The 17,519-nt window shown below is 39.8% G+C and overlaps 1 protein-coding gene across 3 annotated transcripts in view; it reads left to right on the plus strand.

Annotated features, from left to right (window-relative positions):
• AP1G1 (adaptor related protein complex 1 subunit gamma 1) overlaps positions 1-17,519 on the plus strand; it is a 72,104-nt gene extending 54,585 nt beyond the window's left edge. For all 3 annotated transcript variants that reach the window (XM_043981895.1, XM_043981897.1, XM_043981898.1), the window contains 10 exons: positions 635-757; positions 1,146-1,235; positions 1,795-1,922; positions 2,726-2,830; positions 3,239-3,380; positions 3,897-4,023; positions 6,610-6,711; positions 6,824-6,984; positions 10,918-11,016; positions 13,277-17,519. In XM_043981895.1, coding sequence (XP_043837830.1) covers positions 635-757; positions 1,146-1,235; positions 1,795-1,922; positions 2,726-2,830; positions 3,239-3,380; positions 3,897-4,023; positions 6,610-6,711; positions 6,824-6,984; positions 10,918-11,016; positions 13,277-13,378 — 1,179 coding nt within the window. In that variant the 3' untranslated portion in view covers positions 13,379-17,519. The remainder of the gene's footprint in view (positions 1-634; positions 758-1,145; positions 1,236-1,794; positions 1,923-2,725; positions 2,831-3,238; positions 3,381-3,896; positions 4,024-6,609; positions 6,712-6,823; positions 6,985-10,917; positions 11,017-13,276) is intronic.

Here is a 17,519-nt window from a genome sequence, read left to right on the forward strand (position 1 = left end):
TTATAACATTTTAACTCTTAAAATTTTTTTGCTCTCATATAGTTTTTTGGTAACATTCATTATAAGCTAGACTGTAGTGTAATACTCTGATTTAGCCTCCAAAAGAGTGAATGTTTTCACTTTTTTTGCCCGGGGGGGGGGTGGGGGGGTGGGGGGGTGGGGTGAGGCAATGAGGGTTAAGTGACTTGCCCAGGGTCACACAGCTAGTAGGTGTCAAGTGTCTGAGGCCAGATTTGTACTCAGGTCCTCCTGAATCCAGGGCCAGTGCTCTATCCACTGCTCTACCTAGCTGCCCCTTGTTTCCACATTTTTGAAATTCAGTCCCATGTTTTTAGTTGTATATAGAAAAGACATAACTTAAAATCTTAATTCTTATTCTGAAATTCCTTCTGAAAGAGGAGATGGTACTTTTTTCTTTCTGATAAGAAGGGAGAGAGGTTTAGACTTGAAGTAGGACTTGGAAGTAGTGGAGCAGTCAGAATGTAGAGTTTGTATGAGGAACAAACATTGTGTTGGTCTGAATTGAGCTTCTCTCCTGTAAAAGAAAGAGAACCAAAAAGAGCCTCCTCCATCCTACAGCTTTGTTACTCCTGAGTATATTTGTCTAGGGTAAAATGCCGGGGTTTTCTTTTAGGCAGGGAGTTATGTCCGTGATGATGCTGTCCCCAACTTGATTCAGCTGATAACCAATAGTGTAGAGATGCATGCCTACACTGTTCAGCGCCTCTACAAAGCCATTCTTGGTGATTATTCCCAGGTAAGTGTCTCATTTGCCTTTCATTAAGTGGATTTTACTACCAAGGGAAAAATCAATTATACTCTTATTTTAAGTGAATCTTTTTATTTTAGTATACCTTCTCTTTCAAGGTGCCTTTTATGTCTGAGTTTTTGTTTGTTTGTTTTTGGTGAGTCAATTTGGGTTAAGTGACTTGCCCAGGGTCACACAGCTAGTAAGTGTCAAGGGTCTGAGGCCAGATTTGAACTCAGGTCCTTCTGAATCCAGGGCTGGTGCTCTATCCACTGTGCCACCTAGCTGCCCCTGTTTTGGTTTTTTGTCAATATGCTAGTAAACAAACCAATGATTTTGCCTTAAATCTTATTTTAAGGAATTTAATACCCTGACAAATTCACCTTTTTTTTGACAGCAACCTTTGGTGCAAGTAGCTGCCTGGTGTATAGGTGAATATGGAGACCTGCTAGTATCTGGTCAATGTGAAGAGGAAGAGCCCATTCAGGTACTGCTGGTTCTACAGAAAGGCTAAAAGGTCTTTGATGGTATGTGGCTGAGAAGAGAGTCATGATGCCCTGGGTCTTGGTTTGGGGATGGATTCAGTAAAGGCATTGACTCCATCATTTGGGGGCTTGTATTTATTATGGGTCCTTTGTAGTGCTGCTACATATCAGACACTTGGAATTTTTAAGAAGCGATTGGATTTTGGAAGCCATGTTTTCAGTCAGCCAGACTTGGTGGCTTTTTGGATGTTGTGTGTTTGGCCAGAGAGAAGCTCTGCCTGCACCAAAACCTCTGTATTAAGATGCATTTTGTCCAGACACTGGAGTCTGTCTAAAGGGCGATGGTGGGGAATGTGTGTCCTTCTGTGATGTCCTGCACCTAGATGTTCCCTTTACCACTGCCCCCACTCTATTGGTAGACAGCTTCCCTGGCAATTTGTTTAGTCTTGTGGTCAGCAGAAGAATGTTACAGAAGCATTTGCCATGAGAAGCACTTTTCATAACTCTTGATTGCTTTGATCTGGATTCTGGTCTTCACTAACCAGTCTACATTTTGTCCAGGTTACAGAGGATGAAGTGCTGGATATCTTGGAAAGTGTTCTCATCTCTAACATGTCTACATCTGTTACCCGGGGTTATGCTCTCACTGCCATCATGAAGCTCTCAACGCGATTCAGCTGTACTGTTAAGTGAGTGTTCAGGGAAGAGAAGGTCAGCAGGCTATTAGAGAGCTCCTGATTAGTGCTCAGCTCCTTTTTGGAGCCAACACCAAACAAATTTGGGGAAAAACCTTTCCGCTAAGTAAACTATCCAACTTCATTTATTCCAAGTGTTTACTTAGGGAAGAGAAATACTTGCTTTAGCTTCTTCAGTCTTTGAGCTTACTTCTTTGCTAGCTAGATAAAAACCATATTTTTGCTGAGGTATTTTGGACAGATCTGAGTCTCTCAAGGTTTTTTTTTGTTTGTTTGTTTGTTTTTGATAAACATGCTAAAAACAAGATTTTTTTTTTCAGTGATTTCAGTGTTAAGGGTTAGGTACCCAGCTTGCTGATGGCTGCTAGATTTTTGAAAGTAAACCTTTCTTGTGTGATGTGTATTTATGTAAATCCTGGGTTCTTTTAAACTTTGCTGTAAGCAGTAGTGGTACTTTGGAGAAACAACGTGTAGAATCTCAGAAATTATTATCAAAGGAAATTATTTCTGATGGACTTAGCCAGCCTTCTTCTTAAAATGGAATTATGGTGAATGATGAATAAAATGGTTATTGAACAACTGAAAGTGAAGACAAGGTGACATTTTAAGTAATTAGGGACTTTTATTATTGAGTTTATAATAATATGAAAGAGTAAATATTTGACTAGTTTTTTTAATCTACCATTTATACAGAAAACTCTTAGTTCACATTTTTCTCCCTTGTTCATAATAAATATGATCTGGGAGTACATTTCTCTTGTGTATTTTGTTAACCTATTTGTTACTTTATTCTGTAGCCGAATTAAGAAAGTGGTTTCCATCTATGGAAGCAGCATTGATGTGGAGCTCCAGCAGAGGGCAGTAGAGTACAATGCACTTTTCAAGAAATATGACCACATGAGGTATGTGGTGCATGGGTTTCTAACAAATTCTGCCTGTCATTGGCTTAGACTTGGCGACTTTCTTCAAGTCGCCAAACTTCCTTATCTAGTGGACTGGATGGCCTCTAAGATCCCATAACATCTGTGGTCATGTGATACACATTTATTTAGTTGTGTTTATGTGTATGTCTGTGTATAGGTATAGCACTCTTAAGGCCCGCTCATCTGTTTTCTCTACCATTCCATCCCTAAAATTAGGACTCTGATCGACAATCTCTTCAACTAAAACAAACTAGATATTTTGCCAATCCTTAATCTAGTCATGTATTTCAGTACTCTAGCTGCCATTTCAGCAGTAATTTATCCATGCTTTGCTTCAGACTAATTATTTTCATTAGCCTAGAGTTAAAGGACTTCTGGTTCTTCCAGGTCAGCCCTGCTTGAGAGAATGCCAGTCATGGAAAAGGTGACTACAAATGGTCCCACTGATATTGTACAGACAAATGGAGAGACAGAACCAGCGCCATTGGAGACAAAACCACCCCCCTCTGGGCCACAGCCAACCAGCCAGGTAATAGGGAAGCTCTTCTGGCGTTGGGATTATATTATCATGACTTCTAAAAAGACGTATCTTATTATTCTTAGCTGAATATCTTTCAGTGTTTCTGGATTAGTTGTTGTGTTAATATTATAAGAGCTTTGCCTTAGGCCAGGGGCATCCAAGTTTATTTTTGATAGTCTCAATTGCACTTGCCTGATCTGATATCCATATGTATTCAGCTGAAAATTTTAAACTTTGTAATTAATTACATTCAGTTTATGCTTACATTAAACATGGTGGCAGTATGTTGTAGAATAGCAGTGTTGGGCAAGGGGACTAGGTACTCACTCGCTAATGGCTGGTGGGGGTGGGAGTGAGGGTGGGGTAAGTTTTGAGTGTTCAAGTGTTAATTAGGTTCTTTTAGTGGGCAATGGGACAGTACAAAAAAATCTCAGCAAGATACATAGTGGGTGCCCAGGACCTCTAGCTATATAGACATAGATTAGTTAACTGACTCATATACTGGGATGTTATTTCCTTTTTTAGGCTAATGATTTATTAGATTTGTTGGGAGGAAATGATATAACGCCCATTATTCCAACTGTCCCTACAACCAAACCAGCTTCTGCTGGGGGAGAGCTTCTTGACTTGCTGGGAGATCTCAATCTGACAGGTAAGGCTATGCTGGAACTACTGACGAAGCTTTTTTGGGATGCTGAAAACTAGAGGATTTTAGCAGTTGAGTCCTTTTCTTGAGATCAGTCCTTGAAAGATGGGTCTTACATGAGACCAACTAGCCAGTTCTGACTATCTGAAGAAGAAGAATTCCTTAGTATTGGAAAAGCTTGGAGAAGTCAGTATCTCTACTGTTACTTCTGCTTTCAGATTAAATTCATACCCATGAAATATCACAGATGTTCTAGGTTGTGGGTTTCCTTGGACCATGTCAGTGATTTAATTCTTCTTGTGAGTGCCCTCTCCAAGGCAGATCTTGGGACTTGCTCTGCAGTTTAGATTTGAAACCAAGTCTTCCTGAAGCAAGCCCTCTGTTCACAATGCCTCACTGACTCTATTTTTTTGTTTTTTGGTGGGGCAATTGGGGTTAAGTGACTTGCCCAGGGTCACACAGCTAGTAAGTGTCAAGTATCTAAGGCTGGATTTGAACTCAGGTCCTCCTGACTCCAGGGCCGGTGCTCTATCCACTGCGCCACTTAGCTGCCCCAACCTCATTGACTCTATAGACATTTTTTCCCTAGGTCTGCATTTCTGATTGGTTTCCTGTGCAGTAGTTATTGCTTATTCCTTTGTCCAGTTCATTTTGTGCATTGAAGATGTGCTTTAAAGAGTAACTTTTTAATACCCCTGTATTTTTAGTGTTGTCTACTCATTTTTCTTTCCCATTTGAAAGACTAGATTTTCTCCTTTTTGGTCTTTAAATAAGGTTTTAAGCCTTTAAAAATTTTTCCTTCCATTTTTGCAAGTTTACTAATTTATTGCCCTGATTTTTCTGTCACTGTTAAAATTGTCACTACAAGTGAGCTTCAGTGAAAGATTGAAAAATTTGTTATAATGGAGTTGGAGAAAAATAAAGAATAAACTTCATGTATTTTGGAAAAATTAAAGTAATCGATTTCTATTTGATTTTCTTCTGCTAGCATATTCCACAAATGTAGAAGTGGCTTATTTGACTCTTCTGTAGAAAAGAACTGAGCCTAGGGGGCCAGTGGAGGATTGGTGTGCTGCTGTATGTTGGGGCTTCAGGATTTTTTCCCCACTGTAGGACACATACTTCTAAAGTAATAATGCAGAATCCAAGGGAGCATGTGATTAGAGTTAAGATTTGCTTCATAGTCATTTTTAAAGGAATGTGTGTTTAATAGAATGTAAACCTTTGTGTCTTGGTGTCCCTTGGTGCCATAAGGCAGATGGTAGCACCCCAGAGTCGTGGGACCAGGAAGCCCTGAGTTCCAATTTGTCCTTAGACATTTTCTGAGCCATGTGAATTTGGACAAGTCACTTCACCTTTATGGATTTCAGTTTCTTCATCTATAAAATGGGAGTAATAAGAATAGTAGCACCCAATAGCCCCCTTGCCCCAGATTGTTGTGGAGATCAAATGAGATACAATGGAAAGCACTTGCAAACTTGAAAGCCCATGGTGTTAGCTATTATTATTGTTACTGTTATTATTAATCTGTTTTAGATTTTGTACTTGGGCATTTTTATCTGTGCAAGACCTTTGTGCATAGGATTACTTATCCAGCTGTATGCTTTTTCTGCATTTTTTTTTAAAATATGAAGATAGTTGTTTCTTTCCTTAGGCTCTTAGTTTCGTTTCTATAAGTGTTCCTTTGCTTTTATATTTTCCTTTGAAAGCTTTTCTATTAATTTAAGGATTTTTGGCATTTTCTTTTTTTCTTTTCTTTCTTTTTTTTTTTTAAGAATTCTTTTTGGGGCAGCTAGGTGGCGCAGTAGATAGAGCACCGGCCCTGGAGTCAGGAGTACCTGAGTTCAAATCCGGCCTCAGACACTTAACACTTACTAGCTGTGTGACCCTGGGCAAGTCACTTAACCCCCATTGCCTCACTAAAAAAAAAAAAACAAAACAAAAACAAAAAAACAAAAAAGAATTCTTTTTTTGCTGAGGCAATGGGGGTTAAGTGACTTGCCCAGGGTCACACAGCTAGTAAGTGTCAAGGGTCTCAGGCCGGATTTGAACTCAGGTCCTCCTGAATCCAGGGCTAATGCTCTATCTACTGCGCCACCTAACTACCCTGACATTTGCTTTCTTAAAATTAATTTTTAATGTCTTTGACTAGGCACGTTTTTTCATTTGTGAAGAAACTTGAATCCATGCAGATTGACACCTCTCCATTCTGTAGTGTCAAAGAGTTGCCTGGGACACAGAGCGGGTCAATAGCTTGGCCAAGGTCTCACACTGTTGGTCTGCATCTTAGGTCTTCCTGATTCTGAGGCCAGCTCTCTAGATACTGTACCATATAGCCATTCTTGGTTTTCTGTATTGACTTATTACCTTGTTAGAATTATGAACTATGTGATTTTATATATATATATGCATATGCATATGGTCACTTAATATATAGTCCCTTAATACAGGCACCCACACTGACTCATTTGCTTTTTCTTTTTAGATCCTTGGTTAATTTTTTACTTGTAAAATTCTAAGTAGGGGGTATCTCACCTCAGGAACTGTGGTTTCTGACTAAGCTTTACCTTTCACTGGATATATTTCTTTTAGGTGCTCCACCTTCTGCCCCTGCTTCAGTCCCACAGCTGTCACAGCCTCCTTTCCTCTTGGATGGACTTTCATCACAGCCTCTCTTCAATGATATTGCTTCAGGTAAGGTTGCAAACATCACTGGGGCCAGGTAAAGGCACTGAGCAGTAGCAGAGGGAGGAACCAAAGGCATTAAATAGCTTACTTGTAGGCTAATCTTTCTGTACTCTTCCAGGTATCCCCTCCATCACAGCGTATAGTAAGAATGGTTTAAAGATAGAATTCACCTTTGAAAGGTCCAACACTAACCCCAGTGTCACAGTGATCACGATACAGGCCTCCAACAGCACAGAACTGGACATGACAGACTTTGTTTTCCAAGCTGCAGTACCAAAGGTATGATAGAGCCTTTCTTATCTTTTGGAACAGAGGGTGCTGGCCTGGCTCAAACTTGCCAGTGGCTTCAGATCCTGCAAGGAAAGAAAGACGGCTGGAAGTACTGAGCACACCAGTGATTTTTATCAGCCCTCTGAGGGGAGGGACAGGGACAGGAGCCCCTGGACAATCTGGGCCAGTGGCACAGCAGGGTACACACCTACATACAGACTCACCCACACACTTTGTTCACAGAAGGTACAAAAGAGGGGGTTCTACATAAGGGGAGAAGAGGGAAATGGGTATCCCCACCGAATCACAAGGAGCCATCTTTCCATGGACAATCAGTGTTGGGCTGTCTCTGAGTGGAGAGCAACCCCGTGCTGTTGGAGCCAAAGCGTTTCATTCCCTCATAGGCTTTTATCAAGAGAGGGACAGCTCCAGAGTTCCCACTGGGCCTCTTATTGCTAGGGATGAGAGGCTATATTGTTAGTCTAAGGCTCGTTACGCCGTTCAAGTGGATAAACATTAGAAGACTTATTTTACCTGTAGTACTTGTTAAGGTGTTTGTTTCAGTTTTGTATCAAGACAAACTTTGTATGTTTAACTTAACATTATGAATTTATGACCCATTTAAGTTACATTGCTACTTACTCAGATGGCTCTATGATCTCATCAATTAAGAGTTTCCTCCAAAGAGTTTTTTTTTTTTTTTTTTAAATTTTTTTTTTTTTTTTTTATTGAGGCAGTTGGGGTTAAGCGACTTGCCCAGGGTCACACAGCTAGTAAGTGTCAAGTGTCTGAGGCCGGATTTGAACTCAGGTACTCCTGAATCCAGGGCCGGTGCTTTATCCACTGCGCCACCTAGCCGCCCCCTCCAAAGAGTTTTAAAAATGTAATTAAAAACATTTTTTGGTTACAAGTTAAGTTCCAAACTGTCTTCCTCTCTCCTTCCTCACCTTGCACTAGAGAAAGTGACCATTTGACCCAGATCTACTCCCCCCCCCCCAAAAAAAAACCCCACATTATGCATACTTCTGTTTATCACTTTCTCTATTTTCTCTGGAGATGAATAACATCTTCATCAGTTCTTTGTAGTTGATTTGAATATTTTTAATACTCAGAATAGTTTAGTTATTCTTTGAACAGTGTTGTTATACTGTGTATAATGTTCTCCTGGTTTTGCTCACTTCACTCAGCAAAAGTTCATGTAAGTCTTTCCAGGTTTATCTAAAATCATTCTCCTCATCATTTCTTACAACATAGTAGTATTCCATCATAATCATGTGCCACCGCTGGTTTAGCCATTCCCCAGTTGATGAACATCCACTCGATTTCTGGTTCTTTGCCCTCACAAATACCTACTAAAAATATTTTAGAGCATATAGGCACTTTGCCTTTTGTCAAAGGGTATAGACAGTTTTGTACTTGGGGCATAATGCTTGCTTGATCTCCAAAATGGTTGGAGCTGTTTATAGTTCCACCATCAGTGTTTCAGTGTCCCGATTTTTCCACATGCCCTCTAACATTTGTCATTTTTCCCTTCTTTTATTTTAGCCAATTTGATAGGTGTGAGAAGATATTTCAGTTGTTTTAATTTGCATTTCTTTCATCAGATTTAGAGCATTTTTTATATGAATATATATATATCTTTGGTTTCTTTATTGAAAAACTACCTTTTTCTATCCTTTGACCATTAATTGGGCAATGATCCATTCGTATAAATTTGACAAAGTTTTCTAAATGTTTGAGGTGAAATTTATCTGAGAAACTATCTATAAATTTTCTCCCTCCCACAATTTTCTGCTTTCCTTCTAATCTTGGCTGTGTTGGTTTTATTTGCACAAAATCAAGTTCATTTAATGTAATCAGAATTAGCCATTTTATATCTCACAGTGCTCTCTATCTCATTTATATATAAATTTTGCTATCCATAAGTCTGATAGGTGGTAACATGTTCCATATTGTTCTGATTTTCTTTCATTTCCCTTTATGAGTACATCATGTATCCATTCTTACCATATCTTGTTTCTGCCAGATTCTCCAACTATTGATTCTTGGAGATGAAGCTGCTTGCTTGAGATTTTGAAATATGACATTAGGGGTAAAGAAATTATGTTTCATGAGCTTTTAGAATAATTTGCATTGCAGCTGTAGTCTCAGTGGTCATTGCACTCTCAAAGGAGAGAGAAGACAATCCAGCTTGGGTATCTCACTTCTTTTCTATTTAATGTTTTACATTATTATAGAGAGAGGTAGGTGCTATGTTTAGAATTTCTCAGGGCATCAGGTGGTTACAGTATCCTAATTAGTGATCTCTTGGAGCACTTAGTGACAGATGCTTCTTCCTATAAGTGAGCGTTTAATAAGTTTCTGCTGTGTGCCAATCACTGTGCTAAGCTCTGTAAAGAAAGGCAAAAAATCTTCCCATTCTCAGAGATCTAATGGTCTTATGTTAGTTCAGTTGTTTACAGCTGTGAAGGACTCTTCATGACCCCATTTGGGGTTTTCTTGACAGGGATACTGAATAGTTTGCCATTCTTCTCCAGCTCATTTTAAAGATGAGGAAACTGAGGCAAACAGGGTGAAGTAACTTTGCCCAGGGTCACATAGCTAAGAAGTATCTGAGACTGGATTTGACCTCAAGTTTTCCTGACTCCAGGCCTAGCCTCTATCCACTGTGCCACTTAGCTGCCCCTAATGCTAATGTCTAATGTTAATAACCATAAAAATAGAATACTTCTGACATGCATATGATTAAAGTGTTCTGCTTTAACCTAGAGAATACCTAGTTTTTCTGGCTTTCTTCTGCTGCTTTATTCTTCTTCCCTCCTCCTCCACTTTCCCAGTCTAAACCTCATTTTCCCGAGGCTTTTTGCTTTGCAGTCTAGCTTATATAGTGTAGACTATCGGGCCAGTGTTTAACACATGGTTATTGAGCACTTGCCAAAAAATTCCTAAGGTCTCAGTTTACAAGTCTACCCTGACATATCAGATTCCATTTAGGGAGAAGAATTGGAGTTACTGCTTTATATAGTAGCTCTTTTAGACTCATAATCTAATGTCTGTCTGTCTCGAATTGTAGCATGTATTTTATTATTTCGTTGTATTTTGGGAAGCCTTTATATATGAGGCAGCTGATAGCACAGTGAATATAGAGTGAAGGATCTGTAGTCAGGAAGACCTGTTCCACACAAGTCACTTCCTCTCTGTCTGTAAAGTGAGGACCATAATAGTCCTTACCAGGTAGAGTTGTTGTGAGGATCCAGTGAAGTGGTCTTTGAAAAGCACTTCACATATCGCCTGGCATATAATGGATGGCTTAGAAGTGCTTCCTCTTATTACATCTATTGTTATTATTAACTAGGTTCTGTCTGGCGTTCATTAATGTCTGTTTAACATAAATTTGTCACATGTTTAACGCAGTTCTCCATGAGGACTTTAAAAACAACACATGATTGACTACCTTTTGATAATTGATGTCCAGTGGTAGAAGAGACTTGTGTATTCTGAATGCTGACTTGTGGCCGATTGCATGTGATGGTTTGTGGGAGTGGGGAGTGTGACCTGGGTAGTTGACTCACATGGCATTGGATATTATAACACAGGAGCAAGCAAACATGGAGCATTGGCTGTCTTCCTGGCCCTGGCTTTCAACTTTTTCTCATGTATGTCGCTCTATAAGCCTGATCAGATCAGTCTCAGCTGTGAAGTTTGTATGATGTATTATAATATTAGATGGTTTTACTATTTCTTTTTATTTTTGAATATTTTATTTTTGTCTCAGTTACATGTAAAAACAGTTTTAACATTATTTCTTAAAAAACATTTTGAGCTCCGAATTCTCTCCCTGAGATGGTAAGCAATTTGATATGTTATACATGTGGTATCATGCAAAACATTTCCATATTAGAATGATTTGCTATTTCTAAAGAGTATCCTTCTTATTTTCAGACATTCCAGCTGCAGCTTTTGTCTCCTAGCAGCAGCATTGTCCCAGCATTTAACACGGGGACCATCACACAGGTCATTAAAGTTCTGAACCCACAGAAGGTAAGCAACCCATTAGGGGAGAATTTTTTAACTAGATGCAAGTTATGTGTCCTAAATTAAATTTCTACTTTAATTTCTGTGTTTTTCTTGCTGATTAGAATGTTAAAAACAAAGAACTCTAAAGCTACAAGGAACTTAGAGTTCATCATATTGAACCCTTTAATTTTACAGATGAAGAAACTATGTCCTAGAGAAATGAAGTGATGCTAAACTTAGAAAAAATATTTTTGGAATCTTAATGGTGTAATTTTTAAAAGTATTGGGGGCAGCTAGGTGGCACAGTGGATAGAGCACTGGCCCTGAAATCAGGAGTACCTGAGTTCAAATCCGGCCTCAGACACTTAACACTTACTAGTTGTGTGACCCTGGGCGAGTCACTTAACCCCAGTTGCCTCACTTTAAAAAAAAAAAAAGTATTGGTACTTTGTTTTTTACACCAGCTATTTCTTAATAGATCACCTCCTTTCTCTAATGATGACAAACAGTTAAGCAAAGGCAAATGACACAGTAACTTCGTTTGATCTGGCAGTCCATGCAATATTTTGCATGCATTGTCCTCCACTTCTAAAAGGAGGGTTATATTTTCCATGTTCTGTTCTCTGGGACCAAGGCTGGCCATTATCACTTCTGGAGTAGCAGTTTTGCAGTGTTTTACAAATAGTATCTTAGTTAATCTTCATAACAGTCCTGTAGGGAAGAACCTATTATTCTTGTTTTACAGATGAAGGAAATGGGGCGTACAGAGGTTAAATGACTTGCCCAGGGTTAAATGGTTAGTAAGTTTCTGAGGCAGTACTTAACCTAGGTCTTCCTGACTCCAAGTTCAGTATTCTACTTCCATGTCTACCTTATCCAATTTTGCTTGCTTTTCATATTCATTTCATTTACATGATTGTATTAATTTTATATATATTCTTCTGTGTCTACTGTCTTCACTGTGTTTCTGTTTACACCAGTCTTGTCATGATTCTCTGAATTTCTCATTCATTTTTATAGCAGAATAGTATTCCATTATATTCATATAATATAGTTTGTTCAGTCATCTCCCAGCCAATGGCACCCTTTGTGTTAATGATCTGCTTTTGAGAAAAGTCTTTGGTACCATTCATATTTTTTTTTTGGACACGGTGATTTTTAGGTATAAATGGAAGAAAAGAGTGCTTTGGTGAAACATTAATCAAATTAGAAGTATTGGGAAACTTGCTTTCTTAAACAGAGAAGAGGGCTGCTATAAATGATTGGTTGATGTTTACACATACTTTACAAAATTTTATAAAATGGATATTTAGAAAAAACTCATCAGACTTGCATAACCCACCAGTGTTAGTTGGTAGACACTTATCAAGTGCCTTTTGTATACATAAGCAGTGTTAGCAGTTAGTTCCCCCCCATGTTACTGTCTTTGCTTTCTCCTTTTTGGGGTTTTTTCTCCTATAGCTCCTCATCCGCCTACAGCACACATACGCCCATCACACCCATTATCACAAAAGGCCAGTGAACGTGGAAAAAGGCAGTTGAGATTAAGCGCACCTGGCTTTGATCATTCAGTATTCAAAACTCTAAACTTAATGAAGAGAGATGAAAGCGGTAGTTTCCATGCAGAAGTTGTGCTATGTAGGTGGAAGGCTGGACTGGGTTAGGAAGACCTTGCTTCAGACACTACCTCTTTGACCTGGGCAAGTCACAAGAACTCTCTGCATCTCTCTTCTCATTTGTGAAATGAAGGGGTAAAGATCCTGTTTGGTCTAATGGTCCTGTGATTTTTCAAAAACAATTCCCTTCTCGATTCCTATCTCATAATGAATTTAAATTCTAATTAGGTATTTTAAGTAAAATGAAGACATCTATATGGTAAATTTATTTCAGACCATCAGACTTATTTCATTGAAGCCACTCCTCATTTCTTTGTTGGTTTGGACATAAGAATATATGTTTATTTTCTTGTCTTCTCTGAAGTATGGAAAACTTTTATTTTGTTAAAGCTACGCTGAAATGGAAATGAAAGAAATTTTCTGGCACTGCTGTGGAGAGCATTGATTGGCTTGTAATTGTCAATACAAAATAATAGCAGTTTTCATCAGTACCCCTTTCTTTTTCTATACAAAAGCAAATTCTAAAATTGTACACATTGCTTTGGATAAAATACAGCCATGTTACTTCATGTATCATTTGTGTTTTAGGGAGTGTTTTGTGAAAGATTCTGATTGTTGTTGTTTTTTTTCTCTTCTCCTGTCCTTCCCCAATCCCTGCACCTTTGCAGCAGCAACTCCGAATGAGGATCAAGCTTACGTATAATCACAAGGGCTCCGCGATGCAGGATCTAGCTGAAGTGAACAACTTTCCCCCTCAGTCCTGGCAATGAATCGGCTTTGGCACCATTCTTACTATCGCCCTACCCAATCAAAGGAACTCTGGGAAGGAGGTTGTGATCCCTGGCAAGCCCCCCTTCCCGCTCTCCCCTCCCAAACTGCACCATGGGCACGAGGAGCCGAGGAAAGCCACTGAGGAGGAATTTCCTAAAGTTACTGCTGACCTCAAAGCATATCTTGTTAGAGACTAATCTGCTCCCCTCCTCGGTTGAGGCTGGCTGCTTCAGGAGGCTGCTGTGCCCTCTTCTTCTTCTTCCTTTTTCCTCTCCCTTTCTCCCCCCATCCCCCACATTCGCAGCCAGAAAGAATATTCCCTGGGCCCCTAAGGAAATATGCAGCTTGTCTGGAGGAGAAGACTGGAATTCATGGCAAGAAAACACTCGCTCTGTCTCTGAAGCAAATGGTTGCCCCTTCTTTCTGCTGTCGTTTCTGTGTGGGGTGGGTGAAGTGAGGATATTTATCCTTCACTAGCTGGGTTACCATCTTCAGGCACTTTTTACATCTGGAATTCAGGATGGAAATCTATCAAAAGGACATCAGGGAGCCCTGCCTTTTTCTTTTGGTTCCCCCAATGTTTGAAAGAGGCATTAGGTTCCTAGTAGCCTTTTCTGTGCATTGCTGTATACACACAGACACACACACATGTATGTTCGTTAGCTGTATGATAACCACGAGCAGGTCAGGCTTTGAGAGGTTATTTGTAAACACTGGACAGATGCAGTAAAAAATTTCTGATGAGATTTGGTGTGAAGGTCATGGTGCTTTATTTGTGATAGAATTTTCCGAGGCTCTTCCAGTATCCCTTGTTCACTACTCCTTGGCTGTAGTTATGTATAAACAGTTTTCGAAATCTCTTCCCCTGAAGTACAAAGTAGACAACCTATAAAATTACGCCGAGCAACTATCATACCTCTGCCCCCTCCCCAAGAATTTTAACCCTTCCTTCCCAGCCAGTGACTTGGCTGCTTAAACATGGTAGATGGGTAAGAAAAGAGGCAGCACCAGTTGTAAGGATCAGACCAATGGACAAAAAGCCCCTTTGCCCACATGAAGAGTGAATACTAGACTCATCCTAAAACACATCGGTGAGTCTTTTTTTCCCCATTACTCCAAACCTCCCTTTTATTTCCTGAGCCTGGCTTGGACCTTGGCATTCCGTTTGAATTCCTTCTTCTAACTGGAACATTTGTGTTGTATCTGTAACACTGGCACTGAAATAAAGACCATGCAGTTAAAGAAATCTTTACTATATTGTACTTAATGGTGTTGGAATGAAGCCTTGTAGCTTCCTCGCCCCCTGTGTCAGTGAAAGTCACATGGAGACTGCAGGATAGGATTAACTTATCCTGAGTTTCACAAGTAGTTTACTGTTCTCTCTATGGAGAAAACCTTTTCATGAACATGTGGGCTAAAGACCTAACGTCTGCAGCTCTTTTGAGTGGGATATGCTGAGTGCCTTTCAGAAAGGATCAATGTATCACTAAACTCTGCACCTTAGACTTGAGTTAAGAATAATGAGGTGAAGTACACATTGAGTGTCCTTTGTACATTCAAATATATGAGTACTGTCTGTCAGGCTCTAGAAGATGGGGGAAAGGGGTGCCCACCTTGATGTTTTCATCCTTTATAAGCACTTTGTACTGAGTACAGTACAGATAACTAATTTTTCTGCCGTCTTAAAACTAGTTAAAACCCATTCCTTCATTCCACCAATCTGGGGCTGAAAGACTTTTCAGTACCCTATCAAACCTAGCTCTGTATCAGATGCTAGGATATTGTTAATCTGTCTGGCAGACTGGAGTCGGGCTGATGGGAATGACATACAAGAGTAAAATCAGCTGGAACTTTTATTCCACTAGTATAGGATTGACTAAGTCAGCATTCAGATGTGACCTTTGCACATGGTCTTTAGTAAATTGTGGACTAGTGAAAACTTGCGGAAACTGTCTGCCCTTGCATTTGAAAGGTAGTTGTTAAAGGGTTTGGTTTTTTCCCCAATACCCTTATTGGATGCTATGAAACCTGAGCTAGAATGAACATATATATAGCTTGTGGCTTTCTTGATTGGAATTTTGTTCTAACATTCCTTTGTGGTAGTAGCACCATTTGCTCTCTCGCTTCTAGGTGACCAGTTCAGGTTGTTAAGTTAAAAACTGAGATGAGGTGCAAAAGAAATTTGGGGGAAATACTATCCAGATAGGACACAGCAGAATAGTGGGACTAGAAAGAATGAATCGTGCTGACAAAGCATTTCTAGTGGATTATAATTCCAAGAGGAAATCGTGTGTGGGATCCTCCATTGCTTTGGACACAAATGCACATGGAGGCAGAAGAAGCTGTAGAAGTGTTGCCCAAATGCATCTGACCAGTGGTAGAGCTTCTCCAGAGGGGTTAGTAGCCAAGTGGCTGTGTAGGGTACTGATGGTCGTGAAGACTGTTTCTGATGTTAAGGTAATGGAAAGCTTCAGTGTGCCTTAGTTTCTGGGACCTGGGTTAGCTCTCCTCTCTTTTCGAATGACTTGCCACTAAAAGAAGAATTGACATAATTGCTGTGAACACTTGAACATTTCAGTGATTCCTTTCCTTAGGATAGGGGGTTGTTTTAGCTATAAGGATCATTGTAGGGAGCTAGACACACTCTGATCTGTTTTAATAAAACCTGGGGTCGGGAGCTGTGCTTGCACACACACTTCCTTGGACAATTTCACATGCACTCTTACCTCATTCTCTCCTCCAGAGTAGCTTGCATTTTCCCCAGAAGCAGTCCTAAGGGAGGATTCACCCAAGCAAGCTTATAAAGCTGTGAATGGCTCTCTCTCAGAGATTTCTACCACAGGACTTCACCGTTGGTATCTTGAAATGGCTGGGACAGTGTAGTGGAATGTTTTATGCCTTCTTTAGGGCATAATCTTTTTGAGATCATCAGTTAACTATGAGGTCTTCCTCATTTAAATAAACATTCCTCATTGTAACATTTGGAATACTCTTTTTCCCTTTTACTCGGGTGAGTTACGGATTTGTACCTCTTGCTTATTCCATTCATGTGTGAAAGAATTTTGAATTTAGTTGTAAGAGTGTGAGTAATGATTTGCATTTGTTTTATGACACTTCCCATTTCTATGCCTTTCTGAAAGGAGTTTATAAGTTAGGGGATACTGACTTGGAGATTAAACTTAACTTCTTATACTGTATATTGGGAAATACTTAGAGCCAAGAGAACACAGGGGAAAGGAAGAGGTTGAATGGCCAATGTTTTTTCTAGTGAATGTATTTTAACTTCAATGTCCTGAACCAAGAGACAACAGCAGAACAGCAGATAGATATTTAAGAATGTGTGTGTGTGTGTGTGTGTGCGCGCGCGTGCGCGCGCGTGTGTGAGTATGTGTGCTTGCTCGCTCGAACAGTTACAAATTTGGGGGTTGGAGAAGGGAACTGCCCGGGCTTGAAGGTTGAACCTCTTGTAGCCAGCCCTGGTCAGGGAGAGGAGGGAAGAGAGGAGATGGGGGCTAGTGGACTGAATGTGAACCAATTCTTTTTGAAGCAATAGCAGTGACTGGTCTCAGCCAACTGCACAAGGCCTTCAACATTTAACCACAGAAGAGAATGCTGTGGCAGCTTGCATAAGCAGCGCATTCCTTGCCACAGGGCTGGTTCTTGCTGCAAAATGGAGCAGTGAGGAGGTTTTTTAAAAAATGAAAAAAAAAAAAAGTAAAAAACCAAACCTGCTGTTGAGCTTTGTGTGTTCTGTGTTTTATTTTCTGTTCGGGGGGCTTCAAGGGAAGGAGCCGCTGAACTCTTTCTTTGTGAACTTTCACTTTGTTCCTGTGAAGTCCCTTTTCTTTCATGATGTTGTAAGTTACATTTCACATCAAGCCCCATCCCATCTCCTTTACTGTAAAAAAATATTAAAGGCTCTTTCCAAGTGGGGTGCCTGATGAAGTTCTAATTATTGCAGACATATTTTTGAGATGTAAAAAATTTAAAATGATAAGTCTTAGAGGAGAGAGAGGAGTATAATGGATGTAAACATTTACATGGGATGCATTAGAATTCTGCTGTGTGTATTGTCTTTTCGGTTGATACAAATTATGAACGGTGACTAATAATAAAAAGTCAATCCTCGATGATTTAAAA

The sequence above is a fragment of the Dromiciops gliroides genome, chromosome 2 (assembly GCF_019393635.1).
Source record: "Dromiciops gliroides isolate mDroGli1 chromosome 2, mDroGli1.pri, whole genome shotgun sequence".
Lineage (NCBI taxonomy): Eukaryota > Metazoa > Chordata > Mammalia > Microbiotheria > Microbiotheriidae > Dromiciops > Dromiciops gliroides.